Raw genomic sequence first — 27,191 nt, 5'->3', positions numbered from 1 at the left:
TTTTCATTTGTTTTAGGGTCATTTATCGTATTTTGCATGGTATCTACTGCTATTTTGACGAGTTTCAGGAACCTAGAGTGTAAAAAGTAAAAATGAAGAAAAAGGTTGAAAAAAAGAAGGCATCACGGGCGTGACCAGCCCACAATTTTTCAACATGATAAAAAGCTTTTTAAAACCTTTATTTTAACTTGTTTTAAGGGTCATGCTAACCGGTGTCCCCGGAGTACCAGTTAAGCATACCATAAAAGGGAATTATTACCATTTGATTTTATTATAAATTAATTACATAATTTCAATGCATTAACTACTATATAATTTCATTTTTTATCTCCTTAACCAGTGCTTCGGGGGCCGGTTAGCATTACCCTTGTTTTAAATAGCTTGACCAAACTATCTAAGTTGTACTCACTTTTTTAGCTACAAAAGAAATAATTATAGTTTCAAAACCCTAGTTTCTCTACATTTTCCATTCAACCATATAAACTCATTGATTTCAATTGCCATTCCCACACTGTTCATTCGATTTCAATTAAATTTCATTGCCACTTATCTATTTAATTCTATTGCTGCTATACGTATCTATTTTATTCCATTAATTCCATTGTTGCTACACATATTCTATCTAATTCCAATTGAGTTCCACTGATCCCCAGTTCCGGTTTCCATTATTCCTTTTCATTCATATGATTATTGCTTCTGCCATTTATTTAGTTTGCTCCGTGTGATGATTCGTGGAACCACTGTGCTTGCTGCCGTGGCTTTTCCTCTTAGAATTGAACTTCCATGGTTCAAGAACATTAACACTGCCGCACTATTTTGCTGGCTTGTGCCGTAGCTGATTTTTTTTCTTCCTGATTAAAGTTGCCATCTAATCCAGGTTCGGTTCCTTTACTATTTATTTGCTTTTTTTTTTTTTAACATGAATTCAACATAAGTAAACTTAGTGCATCATTTAATCATGGTTGAGTAGTTTTAATTGAGTTCAAAACGAGAGGACTGTTGTACCAAAGAAACTCATATAAATTGCATGCCCGTTTAATTACAACGAGAACGAAATTGTTGTTGTGAAAAATCTGTTTATGATTTAAAGTTTACGCGTCGAAAGATCGGAAACAATATTGAACTTAGACAATTCAGGTAATTAATTAAATAAAGTAGCATAAGCATTTTTCTCTAATTAAGTAAGAACTTATTGAACACTACGAAAGTAGGGAGTTACGCGCTAGAATCTAATAACGGTTTGCGTTTGCGAAAGTAAAACGATATCTCTAATTTAATATTTTTCTACAAATAAATTTTGTTCTCGTCATACAAAAATAGTGCAATCTAGGTGAGTGACTTAGGTTGACGGAAACCATCATTTTGGCTAATCGTTATTATCGAATTAAAATATTTTAATTTTACACGCGAAACAAAAATTGTTTTGAATTAGCCTTAGATAAACAAAGAAACGACTCATAGCGTTACTTGTAATTGGTCTATGTAGATTCGACAACCTTTTATACTAAAACATATATAGTCGTACACTTGCATGGTACCAAGATTTAGGCGCCGTTGCCGGGACCAATTGTTGAAATATCATGATTCCGTTGTTACGCCGTCCAGACTATGAAACTTTTTATTTTTATTTTTAATTGCATGCAAAGAACCGGAAGTGCCAGTAATCTTACTAGGTACATAGATAAAATTGAGCTATGCTTCCAAGCTAGACGCTAATTGCAGTTTGAAATGGGTGACAATAATGATAACCGGCCCGTTAAGGACTTCATTGTTCCCTCTGATGAGGACCCATACGAGCATTGTTCGTCCTGCGATTGCAGCGAACAATTTTGAACTTAAACCCTTTCTGCTGCAAATAGTACAGCGAACCAATTCTCCGAACATCCGATGGAGAACCCAGACTTATACCTTTCTGTCTTCGTGCAGTTCGCTGATATGCTTAAGAGCGATGGTGTCAATCCCGAAGACATTTGCTTGCGTTTATTCCCATTCTCCCAAAGGGACAGAGCTAGAGCGTGGTTGTAATCCCTATCGTCTAATTCTACTACGACATGGAATGAACTCAAGAAAGCCTTCATCCCTAAATACTTCCCATTGAGCGAAACAGCACAACTTAGGAACCAAAGTACCTACTTTAGTCATTTGAACGGTGAATCTTTTTTTGAAGTGTGGGAGATATATAAAGAGTTAAAGAGAGCTTTCCCACACCACATATTAGAAAAGTGGCTGATAATTCACATATTCTACAACAGTCTACCTTATAACACGAGAATGACCATTGATGTCGTTGCATGAGGAGCTCTCATGAATAAGTCATTCAATTATATCAATGGCCTAATTGAGGACATGGCTCAAAACCATTACCAATGGGGGAGTGAACGCACTCCAGTTGAGAAAACACAACCAAAGGGAGGGATGTACGAAGTCAATGACTTTGATCACATGAACACTTTATCAACTCATTGGTATGGATATTTTGGTTCAAGAAATCTTTATTTTGCTGGGACTAAGCCATGATAAAGTTTTTCATCATCAATTCAAGGTTTGAATTTTTATGGACTGTAGGAGCAACTGGGGCTTCTTTTGGACCTTGAAAACTAGGGGGAGGATTGGGCGCAAAGGTATGATTGTTATTTTTATAGGAAAATTAGGATGATTTCTCAATCTCGGATTGTAAGTGTTAAAGTATAGGTTACCTTGCATGTAGTTCACTTGGTTAGAACCAGCTAGGAGTTGACACTCGACTGCAATGTGTTCAAGGACTCCACAAATTTTTCAATTAGGAGTCGTTGCAACCACAATAGGTGGTTAAGCGATGCTTAAGTTGTCCAACCTTTGGTATCGGGAATCGACTCTAGCGTTCTTGTGATCAAAGCCACTGACTTCCTACATCCCTCCCTTTGGTTGTGTTTTCTCAACTGGAGTGCGTTCACTCCCCCACTAGTAATGGATTTGAGCCATGTCCTTAATTAGGCTATAAACATCATGACTAATACCTCAAATTCCAAAAGCTCCATTAATGCTGATGACGTGTCCCTTGCATGATGTGTTGTCTTGTACACGTGTCAACAAAGCAGCCACATGTACAAGGACTAAATTGATGGAAATGGTAAAAATTCGAAACTTAACTTTTCAATATAATTTTTCCTGTGTTTCCAATTATACCCCTCTAAAATATGGATCGATTTGAGACTTACTGACATAATTTGAGGACTAATTTGATGGATTTTGTTATAATTTAAGGGTTGATATGATTGATTTTATTTGCAGATAATGAGTACAAGGAAATATGGCATGAGAGGACCGGTGATTTTCAAATGACATGCATAAACAAACACCACTGAAGGGTCCTGCTCCACAAAATCCAACTGCTCCTGGAGTTATTAGAGTTTCAAATCCAAAATCCGCTTCTACTCAAAGCCAATACATGGAGTTTATCCAACTCCAAGATTTCCAAAGCATTGATACTTGTTTAAATTATGCTTTTGGACTAGTTTAATTAATGTTTTTTGGACTTGTTTAGTTTATGCTTTTTTGGATATGTAATCACTTAAGAACATCAAATGATTTGATGACTTGATGGCTATGTAATGTTATTTTTTTGGCTATGTGGTGACTTATGAACATCAAATATATGACTTATGATGATATGCAAATGTGTGTCTTTTTATAATCAAAGTGTCTGTCTTTTACTTTTTACTTTGTTCAGCAAATGTATGCACCAAGGATCACAGTGATATATGTTGTGAAAATTCAAGGACCTATTTGATGGTCTTTTCACTAATTTGAGGATCGAAATGATGGATATGCATATAATTCAAGGACCAATGTGATTGAATTTTTTTGACATAAAGGTTTGATTCATTCATTGACAACCTCTTTTCAGTACAACATTACAACATTACATGGACTTGGCACAATACAATAACATTTTAAACAACTCAGTCAAACAAAATACTCCTATCAATATCTTAATCAACCTAAGCTCACTTCCTACACAATCAACTTTATCCATCAACCTTGCCCTCCAAACCTCTTCTCCGCCCCTAGCATTTGGCTTCTCCATCAACCTTGCATTTCTTCCATGACCAACACCATTGTTTTTAAAATAGCCTAATTCTTCAGCTTCATCAACCCACACAAAAAATTTACAATTTTCACAATTATCCTATACAATCAAAAGACAAAATCAGTATAATTTAAACAAAACATTCATACATCAAATAACCATTGTTAAACAAACCTTATGCAGAGGGCAAGCATAGAAAGGTCTTCCTGGGTTATTGACAGTGTTTGTTGTTCTTACAACACAAATTCTAGGACACCAACATTGAAGCTCTCTCACATCATCATTGTACATAGAGCTCGAAGATGAATATCGGTTGTTGTAGTTATTTTTGCCCATTCGCACACCACCCATCAATTATGAACACCGAATCTACAAGGCAGACCACTTGATTTATGAATTTCGAATTTAATAAAAAAAATTAGGGTTCTAAGTTTTTTGAATTGGGGAAGAAATTTGATATCAATTCATGGAAGAAATTTTAGGGATTTTGAACTCTATGTAAGGAGTTATAACATTAGGGTTCCAAATTTATATATTTGGGAAAGAAATAGCCCTTAATGAGGAAGAGGAGAAAGAGACGTTACTCGCAAAGAAGGGAAAGAGCTGTTGCCAATTTTCTGAAAATCCATCAATTTGGTCGTTGAAAATTTTGTGTAAATCCATCAATTTGGTCCTTGGAAATTTTGTATAAATCAATCAGTTTGGTCCCTGCTTGCGTGGCATCTGACGTGGTAAGCTTTGTCAGAGGTTAACGTTACACGTCACCTCCGTTAACAGACCAACTTAATGGAGGGACTAATTTGATTGACATTTTGTAAATTCAGGGACTAATTTGATATTTCGCAAAATTCAGGGACGAAATTGACCGATTTTTCAAAATTCAAGGACGAATTTGAGGTATTAGTCAAACATCATTGAATGACTTATTCATGAGAGCTCCTCCTGCAATGACATCAATGGTCTTTTTTGAGTTATAAAGTAGAATGTTTGAATTATGAGCCACTTTTCTAATTCGTGGTGTGGGCAAGCTCTCGTTAATTTTTTATATCTCTCTCATGCTTCAAAAAGAGATTCACTGTCCATCTGCCTGAAGCAGATAATTTTTTGAATTATCAGCCACTTTTCTAATCCGTGGTGTGGGCAATCTCTCATTCATTTTTTATATCTCTCTCATGCTTCAAAAAGAGATTCACTGTCCATCTACCTGAAGCAGATAATTTGGTTACTAAATGTGTCGTTTTGCTCATAGGGAAATATCTAGAGACGAACGCTTTCTTGAGTTAAGTCAATGTCCTAATGGAATTAGACGGTAGGGATTGGAGCCACGTCCTGGCTTTGTCCTTAAGGAAGAATGAGAATAAACGCAGTGAATGGCTTCGGGATTGACACCATCACTCTTAAGCGTATCAGTGAGCTGCACGAAGACAGAAAGGTGCAAGTTTAGGTCCTCCGTCAGGTTTTCAGATAATCGGCTATGTAGTACTATTTCAACAAAGAGGGTTTAAGTTCGAATTGTTCCTTGCAATTGCAGGACAGACAATGCTCGTATGGGGCTCGTCACTAGAGGGCACCGCGAAGTCCTTAAGGGGGCGATTATCATTATTGTCACCCATTTCAAAATGCAATCGGCGTCTAGCTTGGAAGTAGCGTTGACTTAGTCTACGTACCTAGTAAGATTACCAGCATTTCGGGTTCTTCGTATGCAATTAAAAATAAAAATAAAAAGTGTCTTACTCTAATCAGCGTAGCAACGAAATCACGATATTGCAAAAATTGGTCCTCGGCAACGGCGCCGAAAACTTGGTACGCCGCAAATGTATGACTATATCAGTTTTAGTATAAAAGGTTGTCGAATCCACAAAGACCAATTACAAGTACCGCTATATGTCGTTTCTTTGTTTATCTAAGGCTAGTTCAAAACAAATTTTGTTTCACGCGTAAAATTAAAATAACTATTTTAATTCGATTATAACAACGAGATGCCAAAACGATGGTTTACGTCAACCTAAGTCACTCACATAAATTGCACTATTTGTTTAAGACGAGAACAAAATTTATTTGTAGAAAAATATTAAATTAGAGATATCATTTTGCTTTCACAAACCGTTATCAGATTCTAGCGCCTAACCAGGGCCGTTCCTAGCGTTTTAAGGGCCTTAGGCATAGTTTGAAAAAATGGACCCTTACATAATATATCATAAACTTTTTTAGTTTTTTGTTATGATTTTAGTAACACTTAATTTTTTTTCTTCGCTTTTCACTATAAGATAAAAGGTTTTCTAGGCAACATCTTCAAATAAATCAAATACTCCATAGAAACCAAAACTAAACAACATACCATAGGATTAGAGAACAATTGCTTCTGCGAAATAAACTAAAATTTTAGCACTTAAATAATAGACACTGAATTTTTTACATCTAATGATAGTAAAACCAAAAAAAATAAAGGTATATATATCAACACGTCATTAATTAAATTTTAGACATTTGGATACAAAATTCTCCAATGTTAAACTCATAAAAACAATAATACTTGATAAAAAAAAAATCACTGTTAGAATTTTTAGAGTAATCTAAGATACAATAACTCATTTGTAATTGTATACTACAAATAAATCACTCTTCTTTTTATATGCTACAAGTACCAAGTTTATATTACTATATTGATATAATTAATTTATTTTGGATACTTTAAAAGCAAGATTAAGATTAATTTTGTAGTAGGTCCATTTTCTACTAAAATATTATTTGTTTTGTTATGAAGATTCTCCCAATTTTTTGGATAATAAATATCACATATATTTTTAATATTAGTAAGATACATTATTAGGAACAAAGGGCCCCAAAAAATATAAAAATGTTATTGGCACATTAGAAACAAAGGGCCAATTTTTTTTGGGAGGGTGAATATAGAAATACTTGTTTTATATGGTGTATATATAACAAATTGCATCAAAAAGGCCAAAATAATAACAGATTGCAGCCCAACTTTTTGTTAATGTTTCGGGCCTGTTGGTATATTTTACTATATAAAGCCCCAAAATACCAATTCTTACTATATACACCCCTACTAATAAAAACTTTTTTAAGGCCCCCTACCGACATGGGCCCTAGGCCGTCGCACTCGCGGCCTATGCCTAGGGCCGGCCCTGCGCCTAACTCCCTATTTTTGTAGTGCTTAATTACACGTCTAAAATTCCTTTTTAAAATTCAATAAGTTCTTAATTATTTAGAAAAAAGTGCTTTCGCTACTTTATTTAATTAATAACCCAAATTTCCTAAGTCCAACACCATTTCCGCTTTTTCGAAACGTAAACAATATTTCTACGTTCCTACTTTCTCAGTGAAGCTTTAAATTAAAAACCTTATTTTATAGAACGACAAAATTTTATTCCCGTTATAATTAAACAGGTGTGCAATTTATTATTTTTCTTCATTTTTGTTTTTTACACCGGTGGTTTCTGAAACACATCAAAATACTAGCAGATACCATGCAAAAGTCCCCCGTAAACTTAGCTCAATTGATGACAATTTTATATGCAAGGTTCGGGGTTCGAATCACCAAAAGATATCATGCGAAACATGACAAATGACTTAAAAACAAATGAAAATTAAGTTACTTAGACAGTGTATTTTGCATGTTATCAATTATTTATAAAGTCAATTTAAATACCGTTCCATTTTCATCTTATAAATCATTTCATTAACAAAATTTATTTTGACAAAAACTGACATACAAATATAACCAAAACATCAAATAAAAAATAGCATATATTTTTTTATAATAATTTAACTGATGGCATGATGTCAACATTTTTCTATTTTTGTTGGGTAGGTAGCTCTAAGTTTGACTTCATCTTATGATTTTGGTGGAAGTGAAACAAATGTGTGTTACTCATAAAAATATTAACAACACAAGCATTGAATTAAGGTGGAACAGCTTAGGAGGAGTTGCTGCTCTAAAATTCCCACTATATATCCTCTTTGACCGACCGATGCACATTTGTTGGGGAGCGTTCTACTTGCCACCACCCACCATAACATCAAATTCCCACTATATAAATCTACATGTGCATGTACATTATAATATCTATTTACATTCTATGTGACAACGTTAATTCACATATTATACCACAAAACAAAACAAACCATGACTTCTGAGGAACAAAGAGGAGTTTCCCAAGATTTTGGAATGGAAGAGGATGATGATGATCTATTTGAAATTGATCTAGAGGCAGTGAATTGCATTCCACCACTACCTTATAATTATTGGGAAAGTAATTATTTCATTTCTACAGGAGAAGCTCTTCTTGCAAATTGTTTGCTACCAATATCCCATATTTCTAGTGCTGTTCCAGCTTGTAATAATGCAGTGTCTTTTGGAGAGAACACAAATGTTTTCGTTATTACAGAACCTAAACCATTGGGGGAATATCTTAGGTTACCTTTCTTGGGAGATTTTGGATTTATAGGTGAGAAAATGAAAGCAAAATTTCATTTCCAGTTTCAAGCTTAGTGATGAATTGTATTATGTTACGTTGTTGTATGATTTATGCAGTATGTCAAAATTAATATGACATTCGGTAACTTTAGCAACTAGAGTGATACCATATACCAATGCCATAGAACTTCTTGATTTGTTTGGAAAAATAGGTTGGTTATATGATACGCAAGTGAGATAAGTCTTGCATCATGCATAAATTAGTTTTTATTATTTGTTCAATAAATTTCGCTGTTTGATTAAATGAGATATGATGAAATTTATTGATTCAATGATAAAAAGTGCACGGTGGAAGATTATTTTACTCGTGTACATTATACAATAATAAAATATTATATTAATATATTCTATGCATAGTTTTTTTTTTTTTTAATGCGATGAGCTTAATTCATTTCTTAATGATAAGAGTATTAATACAAGTGTGTACATCAGTGAAAATATGAAGATCAGTTAGAGATGTGACCATCTTAGCCAACGTGTGGGCAACCTCAGTTGCTTGTCTTCTAGTAAATTCAACACAATAATTTGTAAAAATCGAACCATCAATTCTACGACAATCCTGATTCCTGAAAAATAACACCAAAATCCGAGTTCTCTTCTCCTCTAGTAAGAAATTTGGATACCACATTCAGAGAATCAAGTTCAAAATCTACATTGGTAAGATATAAATCTCGAACCCATTGGATAGAAGTCAATAAAGGTGAGAAGCAATCCATTTTAGAAAGCATAAAGCTTTCGTTTCATCTCTTATGCATATATACCTATTCTAACTATGTTTTGAGTAGTGGAGAAGGATACATATATGTTGCATTTGTACTTACCAATTGGGGTTTTTTCTTAGCCTCCTTCAGTAATACTTGAACCTTTCTTGCTTAATGGCTGCTTTCAGACTTGAACGTTTGATCAGTCATGCAACAGTCTGGTAGCTCGGTCCCATTTCACCTGAGCAAGTTCAATGATGTTGCACCAAACTTTAATGTTTCGTTTTTACCAAATGCTCCACATCAGAATCATGAAAGTTGCGGGTTGTAAGCCATTAGAAGCCTGTATGATAGATGCTATAATATTTGGGAGGTTTGTATGTTGCTGTTGATGAAGTTGGATGATATCCCAACACTCAAAAGACTTCAAACTTGTTCTGCATTGTCGCACCATAAGAAAAGATGAAGATTATCTTCAATCTCGCCCGCACATAGAACACAATTGTTTGTATAAGATACTCATTTTTTGATTTAGATGAAATCGAGTGGGGATGCAATTTCTGCACAAACGCCACACAATTTTATTAACTTCGGGTGGTATTTTTTTCTCGCCAAATGAATTGCCAACTCCCGGAGTTTGGATGTTCGAGCTACCAGCACCCATACAAATACAGGAATGATATGTGTTTTTAACAAAGAAATTTCCATCCTTTTCGAGCATCCGTATCAACTTGTCCTCTGTGGCTTTAGTTGCTTAAGATTATACTCGCTTTAAGTAGGAAGATGTAGAGTGGATCCATCTGCAATCCATTTAGTTCCCTGTACCAATATGCATGTGCCTACGCTCCACCTATGACCATCACATACAATGAATTTATTACTCCTTATACTTCGCCATACATCACAGTAGTTTCCAATCTGTTTGGCAATATGGCATTACTGAAAGTGGATATGCACTTAAATCCGAAACCACATTCATTCTTGTGTGTATCTAAACTATCCCAAGATCTATTTGACCTCACATCTATTTGACCTCACCAAAATAAATTCATCATTTTTGTCAATTTTGACACAAAGATTAGTTGGTAGTAATAATATGCTCAACACATTGGACGAGATCGAATGCAGGACATATTTAATTAAGATTTCTCTACCTACTTGAGAAAGACATCGATTACTTCATGAGTTATCTTTTTTCAAATTCTATCTTAGATGAATTTGAAGGTGTTTTTTTTCTCGACTTACCAGTAATAGGAGACCCAGATATTTTCCACTACCTAAAACTTGTCTCACCCCAAGAATGTAAGAATTAGAATCTTTCACCGGTGATGTGATATTCCTACTATGCTATATTTTTAACTTTTGAAAATTGATTGACTGGCCTGACATGTCTTCTTAAGTTTTAAAAATATTTTGCATCACTCAAGCTTCACCCTATGTTGCTTTAAAAAAATTAAAAGTAGTAATCTACAAATAGAAGATGAGAGATAATTAGATCATTAGTACATATTTAGACTCCGTGAATTTCTCCTTTCTAATCAGGGCTGATAAACCTTCATCATAAAGAAACCCATAAGAAAGGGTCCCCTTGTTGAAGACCTCTTGCAAGTATGACAGGGTCCACTACACTTCTATTAACAATGACGGAGTAATCCATAATTCAAACACACAACATAATCGAAATCCAACCTATCATAGGATTTACTAATATAAAGTCTATGAGCTACATTACCTTGATTAACTTTCACCTTAGGTTTCACACGATGAACAATTTCAATGGTTGTCATTGCATTATCGAGAATAGAGTAACTTGACACAAAAGCTGATTGATTTTTGTATATACACTTATCAAGTACACTTTCAACATGTTGGCTAATACTTTAACCACAACTTTATAGAGCACATTACATAAAGCTATAGATGAATAAACCTCTCCTATAGGGATTAGATCAATGTTTGTTGAGTTTGTAATTAGGCTAGGAGGAAAGATAACAGAGACCTTCAAAGTGCAACCCGCAGTAAATATATGATGACCACAATTTTTCTAATTTTTTGTTAAATAAAAATCAGGGTTATAGCCATAACGTCCTCGTCATTATCAACTTTCATAGAGAAGATGGTTTCCTTGAATTCTTCAAATAGGAAAGCGGCAAATAGAAACTCATTATCCATACTAGTGAATAGTGTTAGATGGATTAATGGTATTAAGAATCGCCTCACTGGTGCTATTCTGCTTCTAAAAAAGTTCTAAAAAATAATCACAAGCCATGGAAGTCATTCCGTCCCGCGTTCTACATATTGTGCCATCTTCATCTCTAAGGCTAGTTATTCGGTTAGCCTTCTTTCTAGTTGTAGCTGCAACATGAAAGAATTTGTTGTTTAATCTCCATCCTTATACCATAATGCTTTTGCTCGTTGTCGCCAGAAAATCTCGTTTTTCTTAAGTAGAGTTAAGAGTCTTTTATTCAAATTATTGAATTGGTGGATGTTAGAATCATCAACCGCCGCTTGTGTTGTTTTTAATTTTTATGGCAGTCATTAGTTTACTTACAGGGGTTTTGAAAATTTTGGTTTCTCCAATTGATCATATCAGAAGCACACATGCCAAGCTGATCAACAATATTAACTCCATTTGAGATATGCCAACATTGACTCAAAATCCTCAAAGCCTGGTTCTGCCAACAAAGCATTTTCAAACTTGAACCGCCGCGTTGAACTCATAGAAGTACTGATGGGATCACACATAATCCAAAATAGGAAATGATATGAAGAAGTAGTTGTCAAGCATTCTAGATGTGCATTAGGAAATGTTTGACACAAATCACCATTGGTGCGTGCTCTATCCAGTTTTACCTCCACTGTGTGCTCTGTGCCAATAAAATGGAACCAAGTAAATTAATAGCCTTCCATGCGCAAATCGAACAGCCTGGAATTTGATACTGCTTGTCTAAACCTATTGATCACTCGACTTGGACAATTAACACATCTTTTCTTTTCTCCTACGACTGAAAAAGTTGTCCAATAAAATCCCAAGAATCTCGCCTACGGTTTCCTTCTAGATACCCATAAAAAAACCTATTAGTCTCCATTTTCCACTAGCTCAACATGGTTAAGTGAGTAGTTTAAAATTGTACAATAAAAACTTTTGTGCTAAAATGAAGCAATTCCACCTTCCCTCCCATCACGATCAACAACAAAGCAAAAATCAAAACCTTAAACATAATGAAATCACTTGCGTAGAGGTGTACTATATTTACAATGAGCTGAAGCATAGAGTATTAGAACTCTTCTAACTAACTAGAAACTAACTAAAGCTAGGTAACTTGTGTAGCAAGTTACTACAATAACTACTCCTTATTCTCTTGTGCCTGAGAAGTGACTGGAAGGAGTTTGATCATGCCAACTTGAAGTTTGCCCTCTACAAGATGACAATCAATCTCTAGATGTTTTGTGCGTTCATGGAAAAATGGGTTTGCAGAAATGTGTAAAGTGCTTTGATTGTCACAATATAACACAAGCAACTTAGAGGTTTGAAGCTGCAAATCCTGAAGCAAATAGAGTAACCACTGGAGTTCACATGTAGCAGCTGCAAGTGCCCTATATTCTGCTTCTGAGGATGACCTAGAGACAGTCAATTGCTTCTTAGTGCGCCATGAAATCAATGATTTGCCAAGGAAGAAGCACTAGTCAGAGATGGATCTTCTTGAATCTAAGCAGCCAGCCCAGTCAGCATCAAAGAACCCCAAAATCTGAAGAGCTGAATCTCTAGGAAAAAATAAACCTTTTCCTAGAGATGTTTTAAGATATTTGAGCACTCTCATAGCAGCAGAATGATGAACTTGGGTAGGCTTAGTGAGGAACTGGCTCAATTGCTGAGTAACAAAAGTAATATCAGGTCTTGTTGTGTTAAGATACAACAGCCTACCAACAAGCATTCTGTAAGGAGAGACATCTGTGTATGGTTGACTGGAATCATGATGAAGTTTTATAGAAGGGTCAGAAGGAGTGGAAACAGATTTAGAGTGAGTGAGACCTGAATTAGCAAGAAGATCTAGACTGACAAAGTGAGATACTTTGTTTAGAGTGAGCAACTTCCAAACCCAGAAAGTACTTGAGTTGTCCTAAATCTTTAATTTTGAAAGAAGTATGCAGGATGAATTTGATGTTGTTAAACTCAGATAATGAATTGCCTGCTAAAATAATATCATCTACATAAACCAAAAGGATAGTGAATGCAGTAGCTGATGATTTGGTAAAGAGTGAATGATCTGAGTTAGCATGCTTGTAACCTTGAGCCAGTAACAAAGAGGTGAGCCTTTCATACCATTTTCTAGAGGCTTGCTTCAATCCATAGAGGGATTTTACCAATTTACAAACTTGATTAGGTTTAGATGTAGTGATACCAGGTGGTAACTGCATGTAGAAATTTTCTTGCAATTCACCATGCAGAAAAGCATTGTTAACATCAAGTTGGTGTATGAATCAATGATGAATTGATGCTAAAGCAATAACAAGTCTCACTGTAGTAAGCATAGCAACAGGTGAGTATGTGTCAAAGTAATTTAACCTTATATCTGGTTGTAACCCTTTGCAAATAAGCGTGCTTTAAACCATTTTATGGATCCATCAACATGATGTTTAATCTTATATACCCATATGCAGCCAATATGTTTGACATTTGGAGGTAGATCAACAATTTTCTAAGTTCCAGTTTGTACAATAGCAGTAAGTTCAGTCTCCATGGCCTTATTCCAACAATCAAATTTACTAGCATGAGCATATGATTTAGGCTCAGTATGTGTTTGAAGGGACAAAACAAAATGGAGATCAAATCAAAAAGACAAACCCCTTATAACCTGACTTGTATATCAAGAAAACACATTTTCTGGCTCTAGAATCCAGTTTTGATCTATGAGCCTGAAGAGTAGAAGCATAACAAAGATAACCAAAATCTTTAAAAGTGTAAGTCTAATAACTTACACTTTTAGTGAATACGGTTAGTGAGTAAATCTAATCCTTTGGATCAATGTATATTATTTGATGTAAGTCTAATGTCTTACACTTTATGACAACTTTCTCTTACATACTCACATTATCTTCTTATTATCTCTTTTATTTTTTTCCCTCTCTATTGTTTTGGACCAATGATAAGTGATAAAATAAAAGTTGTCATCAATGGTTGTACATATACTCTAGTGTAATTACATGTTTTTTTTAGTACAATGTTGACACAAACTTTTAAGAAAATAATATTTTAAATGATGAAAGTGGGTGTAAATTAGTGACGTGAGTGTAAACAATTTGATAAAAATTATAAAAATAAGTGTAAATAATCAGATGGGTATAGATTACTAACTTATACCTTGATGATTCTAGGTGAATGTTGCTTGCTAATATACACCTTAGTATTTGCAGCTTGCTAATATATATATAGAGTTTTGCTAGAAGACACATTTTACGAAGGTGTCTTTTAGCAAGTTATTCTATGAGCATTTGTTAAAAAACATCAACTAATATTTATAAATGTGTCTTTTAACAAAGTTATAATTAAAAAGTGAGAGTCACAGCTTGAGGTGTCGGTTGCTAAAAGACACCTTTATAGGTGGCTTCTAACAAAATCCATATATATATATATATAGGGATAAGATCAATTGACACCAAGGTGTCAAATTTTATTTGACACCAAATCTTATCCCTCCATTTTGATTTAATCAAACGATCAAAATTAGTCAATAGTGTTCACATGATTTCCTTCCTTATTTTTTTGAAGGGTGATTTCCTTCCTTAATTGTAATTATGTTTTTTATTTTTGTACTTAATTTTTCCTTTATTGTTGAAGATATATTGAATAGTCGGGGACCACGTCCTCTCTTTGTAACTAATGGGATATCCCTCTCACCATAGCTCGATAAGTTCTCAAAAACATTCATCAAGTGTTGTCCTTCAATTCACAAAAGTTGAAATCAATTGATCAAACTATTTCTTTTTGAGGCAATTCATTCGAACATCTATATTACCGGTAATAAAAAGGTCAAACAATTATATATCTATGTGTTTTATATCATGCTAGCGTTGAGCAGCAACAAATAAATGTTAATTGGAGTAATGAAATAAGAATGAAGCTTATGCATGGAGCCATAATAATAAGAGATATAGAATCCTTAAAGAGAAAGAGATATTGGAAAGAGTTTTTAGAAAGTAATTAACTAAGAGAAGAAAGAATAGATTGTTTCTAAAATTAAAAGGTGGCTCATTTAATCAAATATGTGAGCACTTATAAAATTGATTAGAGCCGTTGGATTAAAACTATATTAATGGATAAGATTTGGTGTCAAATTTTATTTGACACCTTAGTGTCATTTGATCCTATCCCATATATATATATATATTATACTTTCTAAAAAACTACTATACTTAATAATATTAAAAAAAAACTAACACAAAGATAAATACGTTGCTAGGAATGGATACAAACATTAAAAACTAAAATCAAATGAGGAAATCATTAAATTAGTCTCCATCTTTGCAAGTCTTTCTCAATTTTTTTTAGGAAAGTTTCTCTCAAATTAATATCTAACTCCATTAGTATTTTAAATTAATCTCTATTTTTGTTAAAAGTTTTTCAATTATGTATTTATGATTTGGTCATATGATGAGTGATCTAATTAAGAAACTTCTGATAAAAACAAAAACTAAATTGAAATATTTTATTATTAGAATCGTAGACTAATTTTAGAGTAATTTAAGAAGACATTACACACAGATGAGAATACTCATTCTCTTTTGAAAAACCCTCTTTTACAATACAATATAGTATAACCAGTTAAACTAAGTCCGTGCGAATATTAGACTTTGAGAAATTTTGTTTCGAGGTAAATGACGAAAGAAAAAAATAAGAACAAAAAACAGATAAGAATGAACGATGTGTTTATATCTAATTTTGGATGGTACTCAACAAGTTGCTTGCTTGTGTATCAGCATCCCTGCTCTGAACCCAAAAAGCTGCGTTATTATCCCATCCACTAGGAGCAAAATAATGTGTGGTTGTAATACTTTTTTAAAAGATTCTACCTCTTATGAGGAAAACAGAAGATATCGAATGATCCAAAAAAAAAAAAAATTATAATTTGAAGTTTTTGAGAGAAATGAATTTAATTTTTAAAATATAAAATTGATATTTTGAGAGAATTAAACCCAATTTTTGAAATATAAACTAGATTAGGTTTTTTTTGGCTTGAACTTGTTCGATTGTCCAACCTTAACATATTTTTATAATAATAAACTAGACCATAGCATGGGGTCATTTTAAGAAGTTATATATTAAGTGTAAAAATAAAACAACTTAGTTCGCTTAAATGTAAAAATTGTCGTAAATCAGATCATAATGTCAATTACTATAGACTTTGTTATTGTTCCATAATTCTAGTACGTAGTTCCTGTTACTTTAACATAACATATCATTTTAAAGGGAAACTGAAGTTCGTTGACATGCAAATAGTTTCAATAAGTAAGAAAATGAATGGTACACAAAAAAGTCCTATACATTACGGAAAACTTCTTTGTAGACCACATTTGATGCAACATCAGTATTATCGTCGTCCTCATCATTAATCAATATCTTTTAACCACCCCTCGAAGTAACCCGTGATATTGCGACGTACGAAAAAATTAGATGCTTCCAAAACTCTAAGAAACTAAAACTTAAAATTCAAACTGGAAAGGTCTTGCACAATTTATCTAAACATTGACTAATTGTAAATAACATCAAGGTAAATGGTATCATGTGACCCAACCATCGGAGGACCCCCTCTGATCTTCACACCTTCACGGACCCTGCGAGCTTCCACAAACCTATTCCAACACCCTCCTATCTTGAAGTGTTCATAAGGAATAGTTGCAAAAGTTAGCTCACACACCCATATGTTACCGTAAGCGTCAATAATATTCACAGTTGTTAAGAGTGTATCAAGCATCTGCGGAATATTGCCGACGTAAAGTAGAATCTGCAAAATTAGAAATCCATGTAACTTGTATCAACTAAACGGAAAAGGAACAAAAAAAGTTAAGGTGGACACGAAAAGTGTATCATACTCAGTTAATTTTTTTTCGAAATCAAGAACCATGTCACTGATATTGTGACGATAAGCGAGAAGAGATGTTATTGAGGGGAGATAGTCATCAAAAATTGCTTGCAAATTCATCTTGTCAAGAAGGAAATGTATAGGGGGATCAAAAGCCGGGTAAGGGATACTCTTGTGAAACCTATCAGTCAACCGTATATCAAACTGTCCGTCACCCATAAAAACCAAGATAATCCAGGTACCAAGACCGATTCCGTAAAATTCACGAATCGCTTTACTATAACATTTTATTAGTACAACGCTATGGTTTTTTTTTTATATAGTATAATCATCACTGTGACAAACGAAATTTGAAATTGACAAAGAAATATTTCTGTAATTCAAGTATGTGAATTTTACCATGAGGGCAGTAACGGAAGACTTGCTGATGTGTTGTAAATTAAAGTGTACATATATATTAATATAAGAGCATATTAGTCACATTACAAAACTTAAAATACATTTCTGAAAATTCTTTTAGATGAATATATATTAATACAAGATCAAGAAAAAGTGTGTTTTGGTTGATTTTGTTCTAAAATTCAAGCTTGCTCAATTATCACAGCAAAGATGCCTCTAGTGTTTCTAGATTCTATATGACAAAATACTTTAACCAATGGAATAGCACCAAGGCAAATTATAAGGAGTGCACAATTATATTAGGTCGATGAATATATCCAAAAATGACTATACATACATACACACAGTTAAAGTGTACATATATATTAAAATAAGAGCATATTAGTCACATTACAAAACTTAAAATACATTTCTGAAAATTCTTTTAGATGAATATATATTAATACAACATCAAGAAAAAGTATGTTTTGGTTGATTTTGTTCTAAAATTCAAGCTTGCTCAATTATCACACCAAAGATGCCTCTAGTGTTTCTAGATTCTATATGACAAAATACTTTAACCAATGGAATAGCACCAAGGCAAATTATAAGGAGTGCACAATTATATTAGGTCGATGAATATATCCAAAAATGACTATACATACATACACACAGTTAAAGTGTACATATATATTAATATAAGAGCATATTAGTCACATTACAAAACTTAAAATACATTTCTGAAAATTCTTTTAGATGAATATATATTAATACAACATCAAGAAAAAGTATGTTTTGGTTGATTTTGTTCTAAAATTCAAGCTTGCTCAATTATCACACCAAAGATGCCTCTAGTGTTTCTAGATTCTATATGACAAAATACTTTAACCAATGGAATAGCACCAAGGCAAATTATAAGGAGTGCACAATTATATTAGGTCGATGAATATATCCAAAAATGACTATACATACATACACACAGTTAAAGTGTACATATATATTAATATAAGAGCATATTAGTCACATTACAAAACTTAAAATACATTTCTGAAAATTCTTTTAGATGAATATATATTAATACAACATCAAGAAAAAGTATGTTTTGGTTGATTTTGTTCTAAAATTCAAGCTTGCTCAATTATCACACCAAAGATGCCTCTAGTGTTTCTAGATTTTATATGACAAAATACTTTAACCAATGGAATAGCATCAAGGCATATTATAAGGAGTGGACAGTTATATTAGGTCAATGAATATATCCAAAAATTACTATACATACACACAGTTTCATTAAAAGTGACAAATAACTAATAGTATAAACCAGAAGTTCTAATGACTATAATTCAAAAGCATGATTTATAGTTTAAACCAGTGTGGAATAGGTGCAAAAGGAATGATTACCAGTGAGGCAGTGGTATGTCAGCAAAGTCTCAATGTTTCTAGAAGTCATGTTGAATAAGAAATTTCGGTTTAAGAGAAAGGTATTGGTTTTGAAAAGGGATTTCGGTTTAAGAGAAAGGATTAAATTAGGGTGTAGGATTATGAGATATTGGTTTTGATAAGTGTTAAACGCAGAAGTTGTTTACGATCAAGGAGAAAGAGTAGGAAGAAGTTGTTTAAGATCAAGGAGAAAGAGTAGGAAGTTGATAAGGGTTAAACCAGAAAATAAGTACAATTTATTATGAGATTAATAAGAATAATATATTAGGGTAAATCAGTTGAGGAAGTGAGGAAAAAAATATGGCAACATAAAATATGGTTAGGTTTTAAAGGAGGGAAAAGTGGCTACAATTTTAGGTTAAAATATTGAGTAATGATAACTATGACACAAAATATTTGACACAAATACGACACCATGGGTAGTTTGGATATTTCCACCATTAAGCAGGGGCAGTTTTGTCAAATCCCCACAGACCCATCTTCTTCCTACTCCCATCTTCCCTGCATTCTCTCTGTTCCTCACGACAACACCATTCTCCTAACCACGGCCGTCCTGACCACCGCAGCCTGCATCCTCACAATGATTGTCGGCCTTCATCAGTGGTAACCAACACCGTCCTCACCATCAAGCCGTTCAAATTTGAACGCGGCGACGACGAATCTTCTTCTCTCTCTCGTCGCCGGAGTTCCGTTCAGATCACCACTACATCGGACATCATATCTGTTTTGTTGAAGATGGTGACGACTGTGTTCGCCGTTGATTGTGAGAAACCTCGAGGGAGAGAGAGAACAGTGAGAACTCGAGGGACAAAACAAACACATATAGCACATGAGAGAGGTGGAGGTTGCGGCGGCGTTCAAAGGAAGATTACCAGAGAGCAAGCTAAAAGAGACACTCGGGATGCAAGAAAGAAAAATGCAGCAGGGGCTGTTAAAGAAAAAAAAATGCAGTTCAAAAAAAAGATGCAGCAAGGAGAGAGAAAGAGGGTTGCGGACAAGAGAAGAGGGAAGAGAATTGAAAAAATAATAATAAAATACATGGTATAAGTGAACAGTTGTATATGGTGTTGTATTTGTGGCTAAAGTTTTGTGTTTGTTTATCATTTCTGTAAAATATTAGGTATAATTAGGGCGACAATGCTTTGTTTAAGAATAAGAGATGTTAATATTTTCTTCCTTGTTAAACTTCAAACCTTGAACCTAGGGTGCAAATGGATTAGGCCGTGTCGAACTTTGTAAGACCTAAGCTTGACCCACTTTAAAAATCATAGGTTGGAGTCTAGCTATTGTCTATTATAAGCTCATTTTTAAGACATTATTGACCTTTTTAAAGGTTTGGTGAAAGCTATTTAAAAGTTCAATTTACACTAATGTCTAACAACACTTTTATGCCTACTATTAAATATGTCAAATCTTATGAAAGTTTAATCATACAAATAGGCTTACTTCTACATAACGAAATCATATGAAGGCGTCCGTTATAAAGAAAACTTCAACAATAACAATAATTAAACAGATATTATTTATAAACAGGTTTGTATTACGGGTCAAATAAACTTTTTTATTCTTAGTCTAATATATTTAATTAAATAAACTTTATAAAATGTTTGAGCCTAGCATTGTTTTTTAATTGAGTCGGAGCAAGTTAAGTCTTAAATACAACATGTTTTAAGTCCCTGCCAGACGGCCTGAACTAGTTTCTACCAATACTTTTAAGGAGAAAACTTATGTATAATTCCTTAGGTGCTTTTCGTATGGTTCTGAACTAAATTCACCATAATTTCTTCAAATCCATAATTTTCTCAAAGTTTGTTATATCCAAAAAAATATGTATTTTTAGTTGAGAACCATACGAAAAGCACCTAAGTTTTCTCCTGCTTTTAATTCCTAAATTTTGTTAATATCCTAATTTAATCAAGTGAGTTATCCATATGTCGTACAACCCTAATATGCGTTACATCAAGACAAAATCATATGCAATTTGATTTCATTTATAAACGTGGTATTTATAAAATGGTATTTGTACAACTATTTTTGACAACTTTTGTAACAATTTTATTTCTCATACTTATATTATGTTTTTATTTTCCTTCTCTATTGTTTTGATTTTTGTGTCAATACTTCTTTTTCTTTATAAAATTATAGTTATCCCAAATATTATTATCAATTAAATAGTTGTTCAAATAACACAACTCTTAAAAAATATAAACATAGATAATCTTATCTTTCTTGTCAAAATAAAAATAAAAATCTTATCTTAATTCCATCTGGGGTGCCATAAATATTTTGAGTTGTGTTATTTGAACATCTATTTAGATTATAACTTTTGTGATAATCAAAATTTTGCAAAGAAAATGATGTATTGACATAAAATCAAAGCAATAGAGAGAAAATAAAAATATACTATAAATATGAGAGACAAAGTTATTACGAAAGTTGTCAATCATCGTTCAAATTTCATTTCTCAAACTTTTTTTATTCGAGTATCCATAAACTATAAAGAGCACGTTACGCTGATACCCTGTTCTTTATATATCCATCCATAGTCGTCGGTAACTGAAAATAACACTGTATGGACTTTCACATCTGTCCCCCTCCTCTCCCGTTAATTGTCGTTTCCTGATATTACATATTAGGGTGTAAGTAACTATGGGTTCATAATCCCTCAAAAAAACTATGGGTCCATAATTTTTCATTATCTACAGACCTACACGTGTGATATATAAGTATTGTCCCATCAAATATTGAGATAATTTTTTCGGAATAACTTTTAGTAATGTTCTTAACATGTTTCGAAAAAATTGTTCTAAAACTTAAGAGTCTAAGCATAATTAAAAAAATTAAATTTAGTAGAGATTAAAATTGAGTGCATAAGTTTTTTATATAAACTAAAAAAATATTAATAATAAATAAGGACTAAACTTAGAAAGTCTCAGTTTTATAAGGGCAGGTTGAGTTTAGGGTTTAGGTTTTTTTTTACAGGGACTAAAACCAAAACGAGACATATTTGCAAGGACCAAAACCATATTTTAGTCTTTTTTTTATTTAAGTGTGGGGTGGGTATCAGACTTAATTTTTTGTTTGATACATGTAGCATTTGGAGGCCCGACCTGGTTGAGCATCTTGCACTCCCCCAAAACCGGATCTGCCAATAATTAATGAGTTTTGCAAGTTAGCGTTATCTTTACTATCCAGTATATTTGATATGTAATTATTAATTACATTATACAATTCCTTTCTTTCTATTCTTTATAAATCCAACCAAAATTCTAATGTTTTCAACAAAAAAAGATTCTAGTAATCTTAAGTCCGATGGAAAGTGTTATTGTTTTTTTTTTTTTAAGAAACAAAAATGGAATATATTACTATGAATACTGTAATTGTTGAAGCACAAGACATGCCAAAACAATCACAAAAAGATTACAACTCTGTCAAAATTACATCAAAGATAGTCAATGCCCATACATAGAAGCGGGCTCGACCACCAACTATGTGTACAAAAAATAAAGACTATGTTGCTGACTTTCAACCACCACAAGTTATTTGATTTTACTTGGAAAGTGTTATTGTTCTTTTGCAAGAGACACTATAAATACGTAGCTAGCTATAGTTCATACTCATGTTCCATCACTTACTCGTATTCACTAGTAGTTATTTTTCTCTTCTTCCTTTATTATTCATTCATAGATATTGCTTAAAATGGGAAGTATCACTTCAGATCCACTAATTCTTGGGAGAGTGATAGGAGATGTTATTGACTATTTTACCCCAACCACAAAAATGACTGTGACTTACAACAACAAAGAAATCTTCAATGGATATGAACCCTTTCCTTCTTCAGTTACCACCAAGCCAAGGATTGAGATTGGAGGAGTGGACATGAGGTCCCTCTTTACACTGGTATTATATTATATTGGAAAAAAAAATTCATTTTTTTTCAAGGGATAACTTTCTTTTTTTTTTTTTTTTTTTTTATCTCATACAAATTACATAATTATATAATGTATTTTTGGACAGTATAATTTATTTAAAATTGTATTTTTTAGATGGCATGATTTTTTGTCTTTTCTTTTTGGGGTGTGGAAAGGTTTATTTTTCAATAAAAAATAAGTTGTCTCTTATTTTCCTGCAGATCATGATAGATCCAGATGTTCCTGGCCCAAGTGATCCTTATATGAAAGAACACTTACACTGGTATTTAATTTTTATATTTTTGGAGTATTTAATTAATATTTAGTTGTGTGATGTTAATATAAAAAAAAATCTAGATGCGTAAATAAGTTATTTAATTAATATATAACATTAAATAAGTTATTTTGCTTGATTAAGGTTGATTAATTAAATACCAGTGTAAGTGTTATTTAATTAATATATAACTGGTAAAAATGTGAAAATTAGACTATATTATGTGATCTGGTTTAAATCTGACTATTTCACTCATGATTGTGAAGAAAAAAAATATGAGAGATATAAAGGCTGATTATCACTTTCGTAACATTTATTCCATAAAAATCCCTTTCGTACGAATCATATCCCTCGTTGTCAATTGTCATATATGTCTATTGTCTATAAATCGACCGATCTGGTCATAAATCAATATATATCAACGAATACTTTTGTCATTAAAAAAACAAATAATTCTTTATTATTTTATTGTGTAACACTTTTATAGTTCACTAAAAAAACTTGCTCAAATTTTTTTAACTAGAAAACAATTTGATTGTCCTGTATAACAATACTTTTATTTTAAACTTATTTGGGTTGATATGGTGATATTGACTCGAAATCTTGAAGTGTGTTCATCTCTAAAACTTTATATTTGATTCTTTCGGATGTTAATTTTAGTAGATTAGTTTAACTTCTTGAAAAAAATCAACTCCTATTTTCTCTTGGCAACATCTAGTGTTTGAGGTCGAGCGTTTAATATATTCCGTTGTTTCAAAAAAGTTAATCATTTTTAAAACCAATGAGCTAAATTCATGGATTTAGAAATAAAGGAATTAAAATCTTAAATGTAACAAAATGGAGAGTCAAATTTCATTTAAGCCAAACATTTTTCTGAAAACTTGATGTTGTAATATATGGTAGGGTTTGACTATATTATGTGTGTTTATTATATATGTTTATAGGTGATATTTACTTCATTTGGCAAAGAGTAGAAGGGTTTCACTATAATTAACCTTTTGGTGCTATGGGCTCTGTTTGGTAAAAATAGCGGATAGCTGATAAGCTAGCTGATAGCTTTTAGCTGATAAGCTAGCTGATAGCTTTTAGCTGATAAGCTAACTGAAGTGTTTGGTAAAAATAACGGTTCAACTAGCTGATAAATGTAAAATGACATAAAGGGTATTCTTAATTCATAATAAAAATTATATCATTAATTTAAGTATTTGTAATTTTGTAAACTAATTTTTCTTTAAAAAAAATACTTTAAATTTATTAATTTAATATATCCTATGTATTATAAATTAAATTAAATTTTATTCACTAAAATTTTATCTTATATTTATTATCATTTAAGTGTTTCCACTTTATAAAAAAAAATAACATTTACCTCAAAAAAAAAAAAATGTAGCACTAATAGAGTAATACTAATAACAGAGAATAAAGAAAATAACACTTACCTCAAAAAAAAAAAAGTAACACTAATAGAATAATAGTATTTTGTTTCGTAAAAAAAACGAAGGTATATATTTTTTCAAAAAAAAAAAAAGGTCAGCTGATATATATACAAAAATTGGAATAAAGGGATAGTAGTCTTTATTACGTAGCTTATTATAAAAATTATAATGGATAAAAATACAATTTAAATGAAATAATAAGGGTAAAATTGGAAGAAAAAGTGAGAAGTTATAAGCTATAAGCTCAAACGCTACTTGGAATAGCTTCTGAAAAATAGCTTATAAGCTCGTGAAATAAGCTATAAGCTCATGGTGAAAAAGTGTTACCAAACAGAGCTTTTTTTATCAAACGAGCTTATAAGCTATAAGCTAAAAGCTAAAAGCTCTTTTTTGGGTTAACCAAACAGGCCCATGATCTATAAATTTGAATTTATTAACTCTTCATTTAATCATTATTATAAGAAAAACAAATTTAATATCATTGTAGTCTGTGTATGTAATCTATAACATAGATGAAAGAGAGTAAAGATTATACTTTTATCAATAATAATAGAGTATCTTAGGTCCCCGTAAGCATAACTCAGTTGGTATGAATAATGCATTAATAATTGAGTAATATCTTTTAAAATATGAAAGAGAGAGGTAAGTAGTACTTCAACACTTACAAAAAAAAGTTAACTTACAAGAACTATAGGTCCAGCTATTTAACATAAAATACATACTATCTACGAAACAATTAGGAGAAATATTATTTGAACAGTTATTTTTTGAGACAGCTCGTTAAACTTGCAAAATATACAAAACAATGTAAGGATTGATAGAAAAATCAAAGTAATTAAGATAGAAAATAAGAATGCAATATAAATATGCGAGAGAAATTTAAAGTTGTCACAATTTGTTCAAATATAATTTATCATATTCTATTTTGGTCTAATTTCTTTTCACCTCATCAACATGTTTACAAGACATTTGATGTGAAAAAGAAAACTTTTGTAGATCTTTGTCTATCCGAAAAAGACACATTTTCTAATTTGTCGATGATAATATCAAAGACAATACCTTGAATATGGTGTAATAATACTAATGAATCAGATTATGAAGGTACATATTGTAGTTAACAATATATCCAATTTTGGTTGATAAAAATGTCCTTTTACAGGATGGTGACAGACATTCCAGGGACCACAGATTCCACATTTGGTAGGTTTATAGATTACATTGATTTACTGATATGAATAATCAAATAAAACTGCACTTTGAATTAATCATGTACTTGTTGAAAGAAAGAAAAAACACTGACCCCTATAGTTGTATTTTGGGACACTGATACTACTAAACAGGCAAAGAATTGACAAGCTATGAAAAACCAAAGCCTAATATAGGAATCCACAGATATGTGTTTGTCCTATTCAAGCAAGAAAAGGGGAAGAAGCACTCAATTGTTGCTCCTTTTTCAAGGGATCACTTTAACACACGTGCCTTTTCTGCTCAAAATGACCTTGGTGTCCCTGTTGCTGCTGCATATTTCAATGCAAGAAGGGCAACGGCTCCTAGAAGGCGTGCTAGCTAGGGCTTTATGGCCATCAATCAGAAGCCACTTTATGATCATCATTTTGTGGCTATGCTACTAGCTTTAAATAACAGCTTTAGATTGCTGAAAATAATTTTAGTTGAATTAAGGAAAATAATTTGTACGTTATTGACATTTAGATCATCTAACTTATGTTGATGTTGATGCTAGCTTATTAATGTTAGTTTGTTTTTAACTAATTGTAACTTTTGGTGTGCGTTTTGATATGATGTAATGCTGGTTATTTTATATAACGAGACCTGTCATCTCAATTATGTTGATATCACTAATCTTTGTGTGGACAAAGGATCGTGTTAAGTGTGTGATATAGAAGAACAAAATGAATTTCTTAAGGGTTTTGAGATGACTAGAGTAATTGGTGTGTTAAAAAATTTCACATCTTGTTAGGAAACTCCATCTTCGAAATTACGTCTTTCGCTCACTCAGTTCTAAAGTTGCCAACAAAAATAAATAAGTCACAACACTTCACTTAAACATTTAGATTAATAAATCACTTGAGGTACACAATGGAAGCTTTTTTGAAATAGGGATTGGGAAAACACTTTTGAAATATCACACACTCTACTAGGGTTTCCCCTACCATGAGCACCGTTTTAAAAAACTTCGTCAGAATCGTTAAGCATCATTTCATCAATTTACCTACTTTTTGTTTGGTGGCTATTTCATCAATTTGCCTACTTTTTTCTTTCTTGCATTGGGCAGGGTAACCCTGCAACTCTATTCAATTCTATTTTACTTTCACTCTTTGAAATAAGTTTTACTAATTGTTAAGTTAACAACAATCCATGTGGAGAACGATAAACTTACTA

General features: G+C 32.4%; 1 protein-coding gene and 2 non-coding genes across 3 annotated transcripts; all 3 read left to right on the top strand.

The window, feature by feature from the left end:
* Positions 1 to 5,078: 5,078 nt before the first annotated feature.
* On the top strand, positions 5,079 to 5,180 carry LOC112418767 (small nucleolar RNA R71). Its single transcript, XR_003008856.1, has one exon. It is a non-coding gene; the product is annotated as a small nucleolar RNA R71 (small nucleolar RNA).
* A 15-nt stretch (positions 5,181 to 5,195) lies between these two features.
* On the top strand, positions 5,196 to 5,302 carry LOC112418764 (small nucleolar RNA R71). The gene has a single exon (XR_003008854.1). It is a non-coding gene; the product is annotated as a small nucleolar RNA R71 (small nucleolar RNA).
* Positions 5,303 to 22,786: 17,484 nt separating this feature from the next.
* On the top strand, positions 22,787 to 26,603 carry LOC25483837 (CEN-like protein 4). Its single transcript, XM_013612549.3, has 4 exons — positions 22,787 to 23,070; positions 23,303 to 23,364; positions 25,951 to 25,991; positions 26,132 to 26,603. Exons 1-4 carry the CDS (start codon positions 22,870 to 22,872, stop codon positions 26,359 to 26,361), a joined length of 534 nt encoding a protein of 177 aa, XP_013468003.1. The 5' UTR covers positions 22,787 to 22,869; the 3' UTR covers positions 26,362 to 26,603.
* Positions 26,604 to 27,191: the final 588 nt, after the last annotated feature.

The sequence above is a fragment of the Medicago truncatula genome, chromosome 1, assembly GCF_003473485.1.
Source record: "Medicago truncatula cultivar Jemalong A17 chromosome 1, MtrunA17r5.0-ANR, whole genome shotgun sequence".
In the NCBI taxonomy this organism is placed as follows: domain Eukaryota; kingdom Viridiplantae; phylum Streptophyta; class Magnoliopsida; order Fabales; family Fabaceae; genus Medicago; species Medicago truncatula.
Note: the sequence above shows the minus strand (reverse complement) of the source record. Positions and strands in the feature narration are given on the sequence as shown.